The 20,296-nt window shown below is 38.1% G+C and overlaps 2 protein-coding genes across 3 annotated transcripts in view; one reads left to right on the top strand and one right to left on the bottom strand.

Moving 5' to 3' along the window:
• Positions 1-1,641, top strand: part of LOC149064791 (alpha-1,3-mannosyl-glycoprotein 4-beta-N-acetylglucosaminyltransferase B-like) — a 77,238-nt gene extending 75,597 nt beyond the window's left edge. For both annotated transcript variants that reach the window (XM_089254756.1, XM_089254755.1), the window contains exons 13-14: positions 1,273-1,410; positions 1,537-1,641. The gene's annotated coding sequence lies outside the window, so the exon portion shown is untranslated. The remainder of the gene's footprint in view (positions 1-1,272; positions 1,411-1,536) is intronic.
• An 11,264-nt stretch (positions 1,642-12,905) lies between these two features.
• Positions 12,906-13,406, bottom strand: LOC149064790 (uncharacterized). The gene has a single exon (XM_089254627.1). It carries the CDS (start codon positions 13,404-13,406, stop codon positions 12,906-12,908), a length of 501 nt encoding a protein of 166 aa, XP_089110753.1.
• Between the last annotated feature and the right edge of the window lie 6,890 nt (positions 13,407-20,296).

Raw genomic sequence — 20,296 nt, 5'->3', positions numbered from 1 at the left:
GGTACGCATGCTGGGGCAGTCCTCTGTGAACTTTTCTCAGATGTTCCTCCGGCTCATGACAACCACGCCAACGCATCCTTCGGGCCCTCGACAGACTGCTCTACACATGACCGACCGCTGTCCACGCTCGTGGCCAATCGGCAAGACTCATCTCGTCAGCTCGTTACCACAACTACACTACCCCAAATAAGGATCCCGGCGACTTGCTCGATCGCTTGAAACCCTTAGCTTACTTCAGTACCTCGTTCAATTGTACTCAGAAATCTAAGAGTACTTACAAACGCTAACTATACTGTCTATTTTCCTAGCAGTAAAATATTTTCGCCATCAGTTTATCAGTTGCAAGGTCGTCACCTTACCATCGTGACTGATCATAAACCAATGTCCCGAAGCTAGAGTCAGCGTCTCCGATTGTCCAACGACAGTTGTGTTACATCAGCGAGTACACCACCGACATCCGATATCTGCCTGGCATTCTCAACACTCCAGCAGACGCTCTGTCTTGGTTAGAAGCTGACGCACTCCATCTCGACGAAATCGACTACACTCTTCTGGCCGACGCCAAAACAGACCGATCCAGAACTTTCCAAACTTCTCGACTCTAGTTCGCCCAAGCAATCAAAATTCACTAAAAATTCAGCGAACCTTTCTCCCCGAATACAGACTGAACCTCTATGCTGATCATTCGCAAAAAGTCCCGCGAATATTTGTTCCCCTAGCATTTCGCAAACAAGTGTTTGAAAAATTTCATTCTTTATGCCATCCAGAGGTGGACGCTGTCGCCACATTATGAAATCAAGAGGACAGTCACCACATTTAATGCAATAAACGACCCATTCTTTATTCTGTGGTATAGCATCTTTAACATGAAGTTACAAACGAATAAGGCAAATACACGAAAAATAAAAACTCCTAATGCATTTGAAAGTGAACAGGCACACATTTTTTTTTTTTCGAGGAGCAACCAAGAGTTCACATTTGGTATTCAACCCCAGTGGGATACTCGGTCAGCGTGATTAGTGGTTAAATATTTGTATTTTTCCTTTGAAGACGACACCCATTGTGCGTCCAAATACATTAGGAATTTTATATTTTTACGTGCATTTGACTTTTTCTCGTTAGTGATCTCTGAGTATTATTGATATTCATATTCTTATATATATTATATCTTTGTTAATATTCATATAGCCCAAAAGATTATCGCATTTTATTTATTTATTTTTTTAAAACATGTTCATTATGCAATGTTATTGTATTGTTACTTCGTTGCAGGTGACCAGACAATATTTTCTACCACGATGAGGAAAATACTCTACGAAAAAAACCAAATGGAAATTGTTTTTTTTTCTCTTCAAAATCCAAAAATTTTTTTGTCTTGTCAAGGAAACAAAACAAGAAAATTTTTTGAAGGTGAAAAAATATATAAAATTTTATTCAAAACATTTTTTCAATTATTTTAAATTTATATTTATTATATTTCTTAAATATTTTTATATATTGTATAAATTTTCTTCCCCCCCCCCCTTATTTTGATAGGTATTGTGCGGTGCAAAAAAGCAAATCATTCCGAACATTGTCGAAGAGTTATTTTTTGATATCACTCTTATTATATATACCAGTGATGTTCCAATATAACCATGTCTATGCTTCATTCAATAAAGTATTTTTTTATACATGTTTTCTATGTATATTTGTAGATTAGTTATTACTATCTTATGATTATTTAATGTTTTATGAAAATGTACAATGATCGAAAAATTTTAAAGATTAAAACGATTAGTTTCCAACATGAATTGCGACTTGGTATAAATACAAAAGCAAAGGCCACAACAGGCAAATTACCCAATGAGGTGAAGAAAAATATGCATAAAAATATGCATGTCAAATTAAAATTCGAAAACGAAAAAAATGTAAATTTAACAAACAAACTAAGAATTATATTATTATGTCACATAAATCCTTGAACAGTTTGAAATTTCATAAAATTTGAAGGAATTGGTACATTTGAATGTTGTTTACGAAAGCAAGATCGGGGGGGGGGGGTGTCTGCAATTTTGTTAAATCGTTAAAAACTCGCATTTGTAACGAGCCCTTGTAAAGTATGTTTATTTTATACCTTGAATTGTACAGTTTGCTCAGCAAACGGGTGTATGGCATTGCCTGGCGAACCGTTGATCCTAGTGGGGTACTTCCAGTTAGAAAAAGTTTTCAAATAACGCGTAGTACTTACGCCATTTATGTTTGAAGGGGTTGTATAGTTATTAAAAAAATTAACTTTTTATACAGTTCTCCCGTGTGCCCCTAAAACCCAATTAGAAAGTTGTTGCCCTGTCTCTCCTGATGAAAACAAAAACATTCCACATTTCTAAGTACAATATTCACTGAGATATTCGAATTCGGGAAAAAAGCGTTAAATGCGTGTAAAACGGTTTTTTTTCTATGTTTGCTCCCAACTTTCCTCCGTTTGTTTTCGAATTCGAATATTTCACTTGGAAATGCGGAATTTCTTTAGTTGGCATCAGACGAGACAGAGCACCAACTTTCTAATTGCGTTTCGGGCCACACGGGGACTGTATAAAAAGTTAATTTTTTTTTTTTTATTTTGATAAATAACAGCCCCTTGAAACATGAATGACATATCTGAGTACTACACGTTATTTAAAAACTTTTTATAATTGGAAGTATGCATATAGGATGAATGGTTTGCCAATGCAATGTCATACGCCCTGTTTGCTACTCACCCTGATCCGTTCTATCCATCACGTTGAAAATTTCAAAAACGTCGATCATATCCCCGGACACCTATGTCTCTTAAAATATAAGCATACTCAAGAAATCGGGGAGTGATAGCCCGGTCGATAAGATACCCGACGACTTGACCGCAGCAAAACATTGCTACGGCAGGGAGTCCCCCATCGAGTGGTTAGCGCTTCAACCTCTCGATGAGTATGAAAAAACAAGCCTGCCGTTCGGAATCGTCAATAAATTGTAGGTCCCGATCTAATTAGCCCTTGTGTGCACAAAGTGACCGTGGTGCGACAAAAATGGTCAAATCATATTCACGAAATCAAGTTTCTCTTCATAACAACAAGATCACGTGCGTAGCTCTTCTCTGTATCCCCTCAACCAAGTAAACTGAAGAGCCAAAAAAACTGGTAAAGGCTTGCGTATGCAAATAAAGAGATATGGAAACAATCAGAGTACGGCGCTGTGGTCGGCAACGCCTATATAACACAACAAGTGTCTGGCATAGTTGTCAGATCGGTTACTGCTGCTACAATGGCAGGTTATCGAGATTTAAGTGAGTTTGAACGTAGTCGGCGCACGAGAGATGGGACATAGCATCTCCGAAGTAGCGATGAAATTTGAATTTTCACGTACGACCATTTCACGAGTGTACCGTGAATATCGGGAACCCGGTAAAAAATTAAATCTACAACATCGCTGCGGCCGGAAAAAGATCATGACGAGAATCATTAAACGTGACAGACGTGCAACCCTTCCGCAAATTGCTGCAGATTTCAATGCTGGGCCATCAACAAGTGTCAGCGTGCGAACCATTCAACGAAACATCATCGATATGGGCTTTCGGAGCCGAAGGCCCACTCGTGTACCCTTGATGACTGCACGACACAAAGCTTTACGCCTCGCCTGGGCCCGACAACACCGACATTGGACTGTTGGGGACTGGAAACACGTTGGCTGGTCTGACGAGTCTCGGTTCCAATTGCTTCGAGCTGATGGACGTATACGGGTATGGAGACAACCTCATGAATCCATGGACCCTATATGTCAACAGGGGACTGTTCAAGCTGGTGGAGGCTCTGTGATGGTATGGGGCGTGTGCAGTTGGCGTGATACAGGACCCCTGATACGTCTAGATACGACTCTGACAGGTACGTAAGCATCCTGTCTGATCACCTGCACCCATTCATGTCCATTGTACATTCCGACGGACTTGGACAATTTCAGCAGGACAATGCGACACCCCACACGTCCAGAATTGCTACAAAGTGGCTCCAGGAACACTCTTCTGACTTTAAACACTTCCGCTGGCCACCAAAATCCCCAGACATGAACATTATTGAACATATCTGGGATGCCTTGCAACGTGTTGTTCAGAAGAGAACTCCACCCCCTCTTACTCCTACAGATTCATGGACAGCCCTGCAGGATTCAGGTGTCAATTACCTCCAGCACTACTTCAGACATTAGTCGAGTCCGTGCCACGTCGTGTTGCGGCACTTCTGCGTGCTCGCGGGGGCCCTACACGATATTAGACAGGTGCACCAGTTTTTTTGGCTTTTCAGTGTATATGTCCCTTTATGTAGGTATGATCTCCAAAACTTTACTGCATACTCCAGTCCAGGACGAACTAAGCCTTGGAAAGTGGAACAATGACTTCGGTAGAACTTCAAAGAGACCTTTTTGGAAATGAAACTGCGCATTCTATTCGATTTTTTTACCACCGCTGAACAATGAGTGAGAAATTCCAAATCGGTGACCCAAGTTACATCCGGAATAGTAACACCATTGAATTCGTAAGTTAAGCAAAGGCTGTTCGAACAAAAATGAGCGACCATGCACTTATCAACAGTAAACGTCATGCTTCATTCATTAGGCTATGCTGAGGTCATATTCAAGTTCAACTGGAGCATCTCTCCTACCGCTTCGATTCCCGCCTACCCCCATTCGTCATCGGCGAATCGGCGAATTTGCTAGCAATTCCATCGACACCCTGATCAAGTTAATCGATAAAAAGTGAAAAAGTATGGGCCCAAGGACACTTCCTTGAGCGACTCCACTTGTGAAGCCCCGAAAATTCTCCGTTCATCATAATCCGCTTCGATCTATCTCGCAACCATGATTCCATCTAATTCACACAACAAGTTGCGTCTAATTTCATGCTTCAGGAGTTTACCACTGTAGACCCAATCGAATGCTTTTTGGAAATCCCGATAGACAACGTCGACGTTTTTGCCTCTTCCCAAAGCTTTAGATAAACGGATTAAATGAGAGAGTGTAGTCAGTTTAAGTTTGTTTTTTGTGGCTTTCCAACTTTAAGGCCCATCCCTCTCCCATTTGAAAAAGTCTCTCCTCAGATAGCAATCAGGTTCTAAACATTTAAAATTGAGGCTTAAGGGTGCGAACATAGTGCACGCTGGTTTCCATTTCTGCGAGGTGGCTCCGTTATAGATTAGTTAAAACCCTGAATTTCTCTTTAACCAATCCGTAACGCGACCGACTTGTAGAATCGGAAACCAGCATTTACACTATATATTCCTACCTTAATATGAGACAGGAAAAATAGCCAACCGCGTTATTACTTCTGAATTCAAAATTATGTGGCAGCACTATTTGAACACAAAAAAAGCATTTCTCAGAAACGATCTCCACGTCACATACACAATGCATATGTTGCTGCCAATGCCCGAAATGCGGACACAGCCGGAATTTCAGAAATGATTCCGGTTTCTCGCCCTCCAATTCTTGAAGTGGCCGGAAATGCCCGGCCAAAGTTCGTTGTGCTGATGTTAGACGGCCCGGTAGGCGCCAAATCCGTTTTTTAAATCACCAATGGGAGATTCACGGCTATGGGCGGTATTCACCGACATGGTTTAAACTGGAGTCACAATTTTTGGATAACAGATCAACATTGATTAAAAACCTGAATTTAACCAACATTCGTGTCGATCTCTCATCAAAAATTTGTGACTATAGTTTAAACCATGTCGGTGAATGTCGCCACTGAAGAAACAAAAAAACTGGTACACCTGCCTAATATCGTGTAGGGCCCCCGCGAGCCCGCAGAAGTGCCGTAACACGACGTGGCATGGACTCGATTAATGTCTGAAGTAGTGCTGGAGGTAATTTCTGAATCTTCCTGTATATACAAATGCAACGCCACAACAGGCAAATTGCCCAACGAGGTGGCTGACTTAAGAACATCATGGATCCCCGAGCCGACACCACACATGCGGAACCCCCAACGAATCCGTACATGAGGGAATGTGCGTGTACGTGTAGTGAAACCTGACGTGAAGTTTTTTGTTTCTCTGTAATGCTTGTTATGTATAGTGCTGCCATCTGCCACCAGTTTTTCAAACTATGAGTGAAGTGTTATGATTGAATGATTTATCGTTGTAGGACTGTTGCTCTCTGTGGCGAGACTTTTTTCACGGGGAGATCAGCTCGCATTTGCGCCTTCAAGTTGGGAACCACAGAAAACCAACTTCAGCCGACCACCACTGTGGGGTTCGAACCCGGATCCTCGCATCGCGAGTCCGTCACTATAACCACTCGACCACAACAGCGGCAATAATTGACACCATGAATCCTGCAGGGCTGTCCATAAATCCGTAGGAGTAAGAGGGGGTGGAGATCTTTTCTGAACAGCACGTTGCAAGGCATCCCAGATATGTTCAATAATGTTCATGTCTGGGAATTTAGGTGGCCAGCGGAAGTGTCTAAAGTCAGAAGAGTGTTCCTGGAGCCACTTTGTAGCAATTCTGGACGTGTGGGGTGTCGCATTGTCCTGCTGAAATTGTCCAAGTCCGTCGGAATGCACAATGGACATGAATGGGTGCAGGTGATCAGACAGGATGCTTACGTACCTGTCACCTGTCAAAGTCGTATCTAGACGTATCAGGGGTCCCATATCACGCCAACTGCACACGCCCCATACCATCACAGAGCTTCCACCAGCTTGAACAGTCCCCTGTTGACATGTAGGGTCCATGGATTCATGAGGTTGTCTCCATACCCGTCCATCAGTTCGAAGCAATTGGAACCGAGACTCGTCAGACCAGGCAACGTGTTTCCAGTCCTCAACAGTCCAATGTCGGTGTTGTCGGGCCCAGGAGAGGCGTAAAGCTTTGTGTCGTGCAGTCATCAAGGGTGCGGGCTGCAGGAGGGGGACGGACGTTTGGTTCTGTTCTGTTGCTCCTTTGGGCGATGAGTGGCGGGCGGGGGTGTTCTTTCGTGGACTAGTGGAGTCGAGAGCCGGCGGAATGTTTTTGCTGGGTCGGAGAACTGGCGGGTGGTCCACCTGTGCTCCTTCTTGACCATCGGAGGTTTCCGGAAGCTTCTCGGAGTGTGGCTGCTTGGGATGGAGTGGAGTCCCGGCGGGACGGACCCGATGGCTTGCGAGTCGGGGGATGTTCGCCGGGCCTGGATGTGTGTCAGGAGAGTTCTTCCAGCATGTCCCAGCCGCAAGGTAATCCGCTTATATCCCGCAAGGTACAGAGCGGGGGCCATGTTTGGTGTTATAGTCATCAAGGGTACACGAGTGGGCCTTCGGCTCCGAAAGCCCATATCGATGATGTTTCGTTGAATGGTTCGCACGCTGACACTTGTTGATGGCCCAGCATTGAAATCTGCAGCAATTTGCGGAAGGGTTGCACGTCTGTCACGTTTAATGATTCTCATCAGTCCCGTTCTTGCATGATCTTTTTCCGGCCACAGCGATGTCGTAGATTTAATTTTTTACCGGATTCCTTATATTCACGGTACACTCGTGAAATGGTCGTACGTGAAAATCCAAATTTCATCGCTACCTCGGAGATGGTATGTCCCATCTCTCGTGCGCCGACTATAACACCACGTTCAAACTCACTTAAATCTCGATAACCTGCCATTGTAGCAGCAGTAACCGATCTAGCAATGATGCCAGACACTTGTTGTGTTATATAGGCGTTGCCGACCGCAGTGCCGTACTCTGATTGGTTCCATATCTCTTTATTTGCATACGCATGCTTGTACCAGTTTTTTTTTTTTTTTTTGGCTCTTCCGTGTTTATAGTGGCTGTATCGGATTATTTTTATTTTTTATTTATTCAATATTGCCTGGCCTATGAAATAGGAGATAGGACTGTTCTGAAATCAATAACGATTGATGGGAGGTTGTTCCAATTGGTTATTGTTCGAGATAAGAAACTAAATTTGAAACAGTCTATGGATGCAAAGATGCGTTTCAATTTTTTGGAATGGTTAATTCTATTAGACAAGTGTGAAAGGTTGGGGGTGTTAGAATATTGAAGGTGTCGATATGAAAAAAGGCCATGGAGGATTTTGAAAACGAATGGTAATCGAGAGATATGTCTACGGGTGGAAAACGGTTAGATATTGAGTTGGTGCTTGAGTTCAGAAACGGAAGGCGGAGGATGACCAGCAGTTTAAAATGAAGCGGGCGGATTTATTTTGAATATATCCTAATTTTTGTATATTGTAGAGCGTATGGGAGAACCCAGGTTTTTCACAGCCATATGAGAGTACCGGAAGAGTGATATAGGTTTACAAGCAGAGATGTCTAAGGTGACGAGTGGAATTTTAAGGTTTCGACGAAGAAAAAAAGTTTTTGGAGACTTATGAAGGCTCTGATGATTAGCTCCATGTGACGAGAGAGAAAAAAATATAGAGAGGCATGTAGTTTTTCCTGTCAAATTTTGAAAAAGAAATGATTATTGCATCGTAACTGTGATTTGATGAGTTTAATAATTACCGCGAAAAAGTAAGCCAACTTGACGATGAACCAATTCATCTCTTTTGTTAATGGACATTGGCCAAAGATCTCCGTCCACTTCACGAACTGACTGCCCAAAGACAAAAATTCGGACATTGGTCGGATCGATTTATAACGAAATTGGATAATTCACGAACTGGCCAATTCCGGGCTTTGGCAGTAACACATACATTACACATTCCACCATGTAACAATTCGTTAGCAATTCCACAGAGGAATATTTACGAAATGCATGAGTAGTTTGGCAGTAGTAGTATAGCACAAGGAAAACTTCATAAGGGCAATGCGATCAGCGACACCTCAAAAAACATACTTTGTTAACTTTTTTTTGCCAGCAATCGATTAATCCATGACACTAAAGAGCACACTTTACATTATCGTCAAGAATTCTCCGTCATTTCCGTGAGGTCAGCGGGTTGCGCAAAATCTTCGGCCGCTCAGCTCTCATTAAGAGGTTTTAAAGCTGTTGATAAATTAGATTTGCTTTTAAAGTTTCTCGGAAAATCAGGTTAATTCCTTTTGCACTTAATGACCGTCGCAAACATTGGGTAATCTTACGCTCAGGTGTAGGACAAGATTGTTAATCGATTTTTCTTCCCCTTCCTCTTCCTCCAAGTCTTAATTGATGAACAGTAAATGAACTTCTTCCGTTTTTTACTCGGTCCAGGTATAGTCGAAACACGTTATAGCGCCAACGCCGCTTAGCGCCACAAATTTTCAGTGAACGAATCTGTCGCTGTTGTTGTCGAGTGGTCATAGTGACGGACTCGCATCGCGAGGTCCCCCATCGCCGCAACAGTAGTGGTCGGCTAAAGTTAGTTTTTTTGTACTTCCCAACTATTTGAGAATCGAACACTAGCCGATCTCCCCGTAAAAAAGTCTCGTTACAGGCAGCAACGGGACTTCAAATGGTACAAATATTCAATCATTACACTTCTGGAACATAGATGACAGCACTGAAAAATCAGACACAATACTAGATAATCACTCAGACTGTTAGGTACGCAAACTTATTGACTACTAGTGGTATCATCTCCCTTGATTTGCTCTATTCAATCATGTCGAAAGGAGTTGTTCTTTCAATATCTGAAAAACGGAAAATTGGTGATTATCGAACTAATGGGGAATAAAAAATTGCATTGTTGCCATTATTTCGCTTTGTTTATTTTGGTTTTATACTTATACTAGCTATAATACCCGGCGTTGCCCGGGTTTTCTTCAATGAGGCTTTATGGATCACGTGATATCTCCCTCTTTCTTTGAGGGGCATGCAAACTGTTTCTAAAGTTAACCAATATGGCGACTTCCTGCGCGACTCATGAAATAAACAAATCTAAATTTAAAGAAACGTGGAAATGAATAGCCCCCCCCCCAATTTTTTTTTTGATGGGCGATAGGTATTTCGATCCCCCCCCCCTCCCCTCCCTGAACTTCAAATTATCCATCTGCCTGTTTCAGCTTCCGAAAATGCTTAATTAAAGCTGTGGAATTTTTTCTATGTACTTTTTACAGGCCCATATAATTAATTTTAAAATATCCTAACCCACATGAATTTATGCAGTTGAATATCAAAAGACAATACGGAGGCATTAATTTTCATGCTTGAAAAGATGTAAATAAAAAGTTGAAATCAATGTTATTGCATGAATGTCCAACTCAAAAGTAGTTCCGGCTAATTACTTCATATTTAATTTTCTGGGCTTCGTATATCTCTAAGCGAACTCAATATTTCAAAAATCGAGAATTCAATACAATTTTTAAAATTATTGATGTGACAGAAAACCCCACCAAATTTCCGCATTTATACAGTAGAATCGGCAATTATAACACTGATTTCTATAAGGATCACCCTTTTCCTGACCCTCAAAGCGATGCTGTTGATGATTATGACGTCTATTCAAAAAGCCTCATTACTGAGAGTATTGAAAATGTGACAAACCATTATAAACACATAAACTATTATAAAGTACATACATTTGCAACGTTAAAGAAGTGACAAATCATTGTAAATGCATAAACACTGAAAACACACGTCTGAAACGCATTGCTAGGGAACCACGGTAACCAAAGTAAACGTTCGGAAAGTGATTGTTGAGGCCCAAAAACCATTGTTGCCCGACAGTTTTTTGCCCGTTTGGGGCATTTGCCCTGCATTTTAAAGTTGCCTATCGTTCAAGTCGGGTCCCATTTGGTATATATGCAAAATTTGGCGACGATCAATCTAAAATTGTAGATTTGTATAGAGAACATACACACACACACAGAAAATCAATTTTATATATATAGAAGATAATACGTCGCTAAATTTATTCGAAATTATGAGCAGTAACACGCTGAGATATACACAGTATTTCATATATAAGGTATATATACTATATGCAAACGGAGGTGCATAGGAAAAATGGTTTAAAATGTAACTGGTAATTATAATATTAATAATATTTTTTGATATAAAGTGTCCCAAAATAGTGAAAATAATAATAAAAATTTTGGACCCTCTCTGTCTGTATCATTGTCTATGAAAAAGTCATTTCATGTCAAACTTTAAGTTGGAAAATAATAAACAAAGTTGGAAAATAATTCTATGATATGGAACGTTTTGCCATTTTCCCTCTAATAGGAGTTTCGTGAGTTGATGATGTTGGAATAGGATATAAGAAAGGCAAGCCTTTATATACTTGGAAATGGACCTGTTTTGTTGGTTTTTTTTTTTTCATCTGCATCTGCGAAATTTTTATGGGTAAAGAAGAGCAACGCGTGATGTAATTCAGTGGCGGAGTGTGAAAGATTTCGAGTTTTCGAAATGCATCGGTAAAAGAAGCCAGAGAACGTGCGCTGTCATTGACACGTGTGCAGGACTGGCACAAGCATTTTCCACTCTGCACTCACATTCCTGTAGTTGTCGCGGGTTCGATACCCGGTTCGTCCTTGTCAGAATACTTTCCTGACAAAGGGGTACAACAGAAACGGCGACATGACCGAAGAAAAATTGCTACCGCAGGGAGTCCCCCATCGTGGGGTAAGTACACCAAGTCATGTACACCAAGAAGGATTATACGAACCTCTCGATGAGTATTAAAAAACAAGCCTGCCGTTCGGAATCGGCAATAAACTATATGTCAAGGTCTAATTAGCCCTTGTGCGCATAAAATGATCGTGGTTCGACAAAAATGATCATTTTCATAATTTTTGATCCTGTAGTGGGGTTCCTCTGTAATGATGGCACTAACGGAACTGAAACGCACTACCAACTTCTTCCTGATGTCTCTTATTGTACGTCTTCTGTTTGGGTTGATTATCTGATCGACTTCTTTCACCAAAGTGTCCGTAACGAGGTACTTTTAACATGTCACGTATCATCATTCACAGATTCCCGCCCACTCGAGGAAACGCTTCTTCCAGTCTTGCTTAAGAGTCAATGACAATGCATGTTTTCCGTACACTGCCATCGTTCGCCGATGCATATCGTGAACTCGAACTCTTTCTACCACTAAAAAACGAATAACACCACGTTACCCTTTTAGGCACCCGTGTAGGAACCGATGCAGGGCACCGGTGTGTAGGCGCCTATCTGTAGGACCGGTTGTTCAGCTCCATTATTAATGATAATAACAATCAGAAGGTTTTTAAATAAATACATGTTTAATTTGGTACGGACGCATAAAAATGAAGGACATCACATAGCAATGGTTGCTTGCCGACTGCGAAGAAAAACATTCGATTTTTATCGCAACTTGCGTTGCGAGGTAACAATCATTCGCACTAGAAAATTGCGAAACGCGACGTCTTCATTTTTCCGTCATCGGTAAAAGGTCAAGTAGAGGTCGCTACACACTCCCCACCCCCCTAGTGTCAACGAAATGTCGTGGTCATGTATCTATCGGGGAAGTGGACATGACGACCGGAACGAGTCACAGTTGCTGGTACTGTACTTGGACGGACGGGTGACGTCGAAGGCACTTGGGTCTGCTGGTCACTTAAAAAAGCCGGGATCAACCGATCGATGGAGATTCTCCTGGATGATCCGTTGAAGTCGATGTGACCAGTGGAAATGTCACAAAACAAGTGCTTTGTTATAGTACTGTCCGGCAAACGAAGTTTGGCGATCCTCGATGATGAGCTTTGTTGGAGTTCACGTAATTCGTCGTCACATTGTGAGTCGGCAATCGCATCGTAGTCGATTGGTGATGGAGAAGCAATAGTTGCGATGCGTGACAAAGTTTCAGCAGCTACATTGTTTGGTCCAGGAATATACCTGATATCAGTAGTAAATTCTGCGATATAATTCAATTGCCGTAGTTGTCGAGGCGAAGCTTTGTTCGGGTCTTGTTTGAAGGCATACATCAATGGACGATGGTCACTATAAATGGTAAAATGACGTCCTTCTAGTTGGCATTTGAAATGTTTATCTTATCTCCCATCGAAGCGAGTTGTTGAAAACCTTCGCTCGAAGCAGCTAGTATAGCTTGGACGTTAGCGGGGAGTCGTGCTAACCACAACGATCTCAGTAAGTCATCACTGAAGTTACGTCCGGCAAGCTCACGCATTCGGGCAAGCATATGCGATGGTTTTTGATCTCCTAGTTCTAAACCTTGCAGTAGCGTACGAATTTTCGATGATTCGCTCTCCGCGTAAACCTGAATCAAACGTGTCTTCAGCGCGTCGTATTTATGCTGTTGGGGAGGTTCTAGAACTAAATGTTGGACTGTCGATAAAATATCGGCATCGGTACCAGCGATGGTATGGTTGAACTTCGTTTCATCGGCAGTTATCGCTGCGATCGAGAATTGTGCTTCTAGTAGTTGGATAAACCACAAGTTTGGATTGTTTCTCCAAAATGGAGGCGGCTTCATAGCGACGCGATCGACATTCGGCGGATTGTCCATTTGGAACGGATGAAACGATTACTCGCTTACCTTGAGAAGCTTGCTGTTCGAAATCATGGTGCTGTTCGAAATCACGTCCGGCATTCGATTTTTATCGCAACTTGCGAGGTAACAATCATTCGCACTAGAAAATTGCGAAGCGCGACGTCTTCATTTTTCCGTCATCGGTAAAAGTTCAAGTAGAGGTCGCTGCACCCTTCTTTATTCGCAAACTTTCCGCAGACGTAGATGAAAAACTACCGATTGCCTGTTGGACGATACTATCAGCCGACCGCCCCAACATAATTTCGCATGATTTTTCCACCAAGAGCAAATCCATTCCGCAGTAGGTGATTGCCTTCCTTATATCCGTTCTACCTCCACACAAAGTTTCGCCATCCTCATACAAATATAAACCTAATTATAACAACTGTTCCGTTTTCATTTGATCCACCCTTTTACTAACGAACGAAGATTCGTTAACGCTATGGGTTCATGCGGTTCTACTGCACAATCAATCAATCACTTCTAGCTGGCATAACTAATCAATTGTTGAAACAATTTGCATTCCATAATCTTACAATTTTCAAGTGATTACCTTTAATCATTGAGGGCGTCCAGATTTTCCTAAAAAATAATATTTATATTTTTATTGGAATTTAGTTTTAATCTATATAATCAGCGATAAGTACAATAATTATGGCCTTTTCGATGTTCTACGAATAATTTCCGAAGAAATAAAGGGCACTGTAGCCATTATATAAGATTAGATACCATGTTGTGATCCGGGACTTGGTAAGTAAATCGAATGAAGCGGAACATTATTATAACGGCTGGCGTAAATTTACCATGAGAATCTGGTGACTGGGATTTTTCATTGTAAAAGGCGGAATTAGGCGGAAAACTCTCTAATCATTACCTCATAGAACTAATCGTTGTTTGAATTTCGCGAGCATAAGCGCTGTTTAATTAGCCGGTTAATTAAGCTACTCCCGGATACTCTACTCGCTGTGGGAGGTTCATAGAAAGAGATAGGTCAAATAAATTCTCTCTCAGATCCCACAGATTTGATTTCCCGACATGTTCTCATAACAAGAAATTTCTTGGAAACCGTAATTTTTGTAAATTAGCTAACTTTCCACACAAATATTTCGCATGAAGTTTGCACGTGAAGTTTCCTCATTAAGCACTCCAAATATGAAACGAAAAGTTCCCGTAATTATGTCTTCTATAGTAAATAGCGCTTCTTCAATTTTCGAGGAAATGAAGAGGCCATTATAACTCATGTGCGTGAAATAAAAGCCGGAGAACTAATGGTACGAGTAACTCTCAGTTATTATGGGGAAATTGCTGAACCCCATATGTACGAAGAACATCTAACGAACGCATATTTCACACATTTTTGAGAACAAATTTGACAAATTTTTCACGACTTAAAAAAAATCAGTTTGAAAAAACACTAAGCAAAGGATGAAGTTATAAAAAATTATTTTTTTGAAGTTTTTTTTTTTTAATTTGAAGATTTAGGAACTATAATTTTTGTAAATTAACAAACTTTCAACAGAAATATTTCGCCTGAAGTTCACACGTGAAGTTTCTTCATTATAGTTATAAATTATAAATTATTATAGTGATCATGAAACTTAGAAATACCAGGTTAATTAATCCATAGTGTAACAAATAGCATTTCGATTTTTTTAAACCTTAGTTTTAACTAAAATCACCAACTAAAAATTTTCATGATAACTATTTCATTTTTTCATAATGTGGCACTGAAAGGTTTAAAACTAGAAAAATCTAATGAAAATTCCAGAGATTGAATTTAAAAAATTCAAAAATAAAAACAAAGATTTAAAGATGAAGAAAATTAAATCAAAATTTTTTTACAGGAAAAAAATCAATTTTTTTAGAAATATAATTATTTTTAAATTCTAAGACTTATGGAATAAGTCGGTTGTATGCTTATACATAAAACAGTATTATATCAACTTCAATTTTTATGTGTATATTTTTTATGGTAAAACAAATTAGAGAGAGCCAAAGCGTTTGAATTCCGAATCGTTTTTTTTTTCTTTTTAGTATTCGACAATTTTCAATAGTGACGTAAAATTGCAGCAAGTTTTTAGGTTTTGCATATCTTATCATTTTTACTGAAATGTCAGCACAGGTAAATTTTTAACTTTTGAACAGAACGAAAGTCAAAGTTCATTATAGTGATCAAATAAAAGGAGGAAAAAGGAAATATTTGTACCTTATTAAAAAATTCAATATATACATTTTTTTTTTTCATTTTGAACACCTCTACTTTCTAATTTTCTTATTTTCAATTTTTTCATATTTTATAGTTACAATTTTTTTACTTTCGATTCCAATTCTTTTTATTTCTAATTCCAATTATTTTTTCATTTTCGATTAAAATTTTTAATTTCAATTCAGTTTTTTTAATTAAATTTATTTCAATTTCAATTCAGTTTTTTTAATTAAATTTATTTCAATTTCAATTCAGTTTTTTTTAATCAACTTTATTTTAATTTCAATCAAATTTATTTTAATTTGAATTACTTTTTTTACTTTGACTTACTTTTTTTTAAATTTCAATATTTATTCAATTCCATTTTTTTAATTTTAATATTTCCTCTTTCAATTCCAGTTTTGCAATTTCAAAATCTTTATTACAACTACTTTAACTTGTCATTTTCAATATTTTGGAATTCTTTACATTTTCAATATTTTGAATTTTGTTTCATTTTAAAATTTGAATTCTCAAAATTCCTACTTTTATTTTTTGCTATTCCAAGTTTTCAATTTTATAATTAAACACATACTCATCTTTTTTTTTAAATTATTGAAAAATTTTACATTTTTAATTTCAAAAAGTATGAAATTTAATTCTTTTCATTATTATATATGTTTATAATAATTCTTGTTCCCAAGGAAATTTTAAAGGGTTTAAGGTGTATTGAGGCTGCTGGTTTTGAAACCGGTATAGGTTTTACCGAATTGGTACAATAGTTTTTGAGATATAATGCATCTCCCAACATTTTCAGCCACCTCGTTGGCATTTTGCCAGTTGTGGCCTCATATTTGTATTTGAATATAGTCTGCAGCCACTAATTTTTTTGCGCCAAATTTTTGCTTTCAATTTTTTGTTATTTTCCTATTTTGTTCAATATATTATCATGATCAGACATCTCCCAGGTGTCTTTATTTATTGATATTATGCTTACCATTGATTTACATTTCGTACAGTTTCAATATGATTTGTATGCTGCTTATGTATTACTATTGAAATACTACTTTATCTTTACTTCAAAAACTAGCGCCAATACTACTTCACACACCGACTCCGGCCATATCGCTGCGAGCAATTTTCTGCCATTAACGAGTCGGGTTGGAAATGAAGGCGTCATCTATCGGTGGTCACCTCAAGCTCGTTAGGGAAGAATATCTTTTTGTCTCTATATTCTTCCCCCGGTATAGAACATGCGTTCTGACGGCACCCTTCACGGTAGTAGACGAGCATCTTACCACCACGCCCCTTGGGCACTTATCTCAAAAACTAAAGCCAATCTCACAAAACTAATTCCAGATTCGGACTCGGCACCCCAAATTCATCCTGTAATCACTGGAAAAAACAAAATTAGTGTTTAGCAATGTAATATGTAAAAAAAATCAAGATTTGTATTGAAATATAAAAGTACAAAATGCAATAAATAATGCTATACATGATTTTCACTGAAAACCATAAAACGTAAATTAACCTACAAACTCAGTTCTTCTGATCGATGTCATTTTAATCAAATAATTCTCCTCAGAGAATTCTAAAATATTCACATAACTGGATAAAAAAATTATTTCTCGTAATGCTTAAAGTAGAAATGAAAAATATTTCAAGCATAATATTTACCCAGAAGTAATATTACAATAAAAAATTGAGTGTTAGAATATTTGTTTTTTTTCACCCTATCGGAATAGTGAAAGAATTGAATAAACACAGATATTCTTAATATTCTGTCAACTTATATATTTATTAATAAATACAAATGTGTGTACGTACAAAAATATTCTGTGAATGCATTTATCGATATTTTTCAACAGAAACATCTGGAAATAACATTTATGAAGTGTATTCATTCGTATTGTTTCAAAAAACCAGAAAAAATGAATAAAAACATTTTGTGAATGCAAAAAAGTAATTAAAAATTTTGCGAATTCGAAATCGTCGAATTAAATTTCGAGAATAAAATTGAAAATGATTTGATTTGGAGATTCATAATACATTTCATTAAGATATTTCATATACATAAGATTTGATTTTGAATTATAAAAATGAAAAAAAATTTAAAGACATTGAAAAGTTGTTAAGAAATTCAAAAAATAATAAATAAAAGTAGTTTCGCCTCTGACATTACGTCCGCAAGACGTTTCACCCCTAGCACATTTAGCCCCCGACATTTGGCCCCAGGACGGGATCAAGGTGACTGGGTGAATTCGTTAGTGGCAGCATAAGTGATCGGGTGAGTGACCGAGTGGGTAAATAGACGTATGACTAACCGTATCAGTGATCGCTTGAGTGACTGCATGAATGACCAAATTAGTAACGTGTGAGTAACCAAGTGAGTGGTTGAGTGGCCGTATGAGTGACCAAGTCAGAGGTAAAGCCGACTGATCTAATGTATTTGCGTATATATGAATTGACATCATCATGCCCCCCCCCCCAAGACTTTCAAGTCTATCTCCACCTATGGCGAGAGCGGATGTGAAGCAATCTCTCACTCACCCCATAACTAATCCACTCACTAAATGGTTGATTGGTCGCTAAATCCAAGTGAATGTGCTTGATCACGACTACCCACTCTGTCATTCAATCGCAAACTCACTCGGTCGCCCATACTCTCACTCACCCTCTCACTTTGGTACTCATACGACCAGTGACTCGCTCTGTCACTCGTTCACTCACCCACTCACTTGGCCCCGTGCTTTTCGAAGTGTCAGGGATGAAACGTCTTAGGGACGAAATGTCAAGGGGCTAAGTTTTTGTAAACAGTTCTGCCTACTCCGCGAACTGGCAGGAATTTTCGCACATTGACCAGAATATGCAGACATTTAATTACTTAGTTCCTGAACACGGCCAGTATATGTCGCTTGCGCAATTTAAGTGCATTGTCCCAGAGGGCGTGGCTTTTTTTGTGTTGGAAAAAATTTATTCATTCTCTCAAATTACAAATAGCATAAATATACACAGAAAATATACCTAAAATCAAGGATCTTTGTAAAATGATATGATTCATCGTGACATATGTTGACGATAACATAGTGTACAATATATTGGGGGGGGGGGGGAAGGAAGGTAGAAAATGCAGACTCTGCGCAATACGCGAATCTCGACACTTTTAAGTAAAAACTTTAAAAAAAAATTTCCACAGAATATATTATTGTATTATTATTTATTATTTACTATCAGAATTATTCTTTTTCTTGTTTAATTGCTCTTCAAATACTGATTGGCAATTTCAAATAATATACTTGGAGATAAAAAAATGAAACCAGTTCCATGATTAATATGCATTGAAATATTTAAATATCATGCGAATAAAACAATAAAAAAACATTTTCTGAAAGAATTTTGGCTAAAAGAATGTTAAAAGACCATAGAAGAAGGGTTTTTAATTCACTGTCACAAATTAAAGGAAAAACTAGTTAATTTTTATCGAAAAATATATGAAAAAGTGTGCATTTGAATGGAAAAAAAACCAAAATTGAGATGAAAAATTGAACACTTTATGAAAAAATGCGAATAAAGTCGATTTCGTTAAAGGAAAAAACTTGGCTGAATGAAAAACCATAAAAAATTAAATTTCTAATTAGAAATTCTAAAAATAAAAACGAATTTGTTCGAAAAAAAAATATTTCTCTCCATAAAATTGAAAAATAAATTTCCGAATAGCAATAACATTATTATGTTGGAAAAATTCATAACAAATTACGTATAAAATTAAATATTAATGTAGCATCTTAAATATTTTAAAAATTCGAAATCATAAATTCAAAACAGATTGTTCAAAATTAAAATTATAAAAATTAAATTTTATGTGTCTAAATCAAGTGAAAATTTCAGGGAAAAATATTAAGAGGTAAGGAAATAACCGGAGTAAAATTTATATCCAGAACTTGATCATTATGCAGTAAATTCGTTTTGGGAAATGGAAAGAATTTATGTATAAAATTTGATATTAAAATATAGCATCTTAACTCTTTAAAGAACTGAAATTTATATCATTTCAAAATAAAATCTTGTAAATTGGAAAAAAAAACTATAAATTCCATTAGCACCTAAAATAATTGAAAATAAAAGAAAACTATTAAGTAAGGAAATAACAGTAACAAAATTTATATCCAAGACTGCTATGATAAAGTAAATTAGTTGGAGAATTCGAAAGATTTATCAACGGAATTTTAAAACGATAAGAATTTACGTCTGACTTATCCTCTCCAGAGGATACTAAAAATTTAATATTGAGAGCTGTCCTCTTTTATTTATTTTTTTCTTTCCAATTTTTTTTCAGAAAATTTATTGAGTTTTTCCAAGGTTGAAACCATTTTCTTTCCTGTCATCTTGTCAGGACATTTTTGGTGTAATTTTGAAAACGTCGAAGAAAAATTAATAAACTTTTTTCTTCCGTGATCATGATCATTATAAAGAAGAACTTTTGTCAAAGATTTCATGCGTAAAATGTCTAAGTTAATAGCAATATTTCCACGATCATAATCTTGGCATCATAAAACCTTGAAAAATTAATAATATTGGAAACCTAATTTTCATTCCGTTGCAGGTTGGTGTGAAGTACCCAGCTTTGAGCTCTCGTCGTCTTCGTCTTGGTTTCTGTACTTAGGTAAACATATTGATCAGT

Source organism: Pholcus phalangioides, unplaced genomic scaffold (genome assembly GCF_987345545.1).
Source record: "Pholcus phalangioides strain wild (caught in Gottingen) unplaced genomic scaffold, Ppha-v1.0 ptg000042l_1, whole genome shotgun sequence".
NCBI lineage: Eukaryota > Metazoa > Arthropoda > Arachnida > Araneae > Pholcidae > Pholcus > Pholcus phalangioides.
Note: the sequence above shows the minus strand (reverse complement) of the source record. Positions and strands in the feature narration are given on the sequence as shown.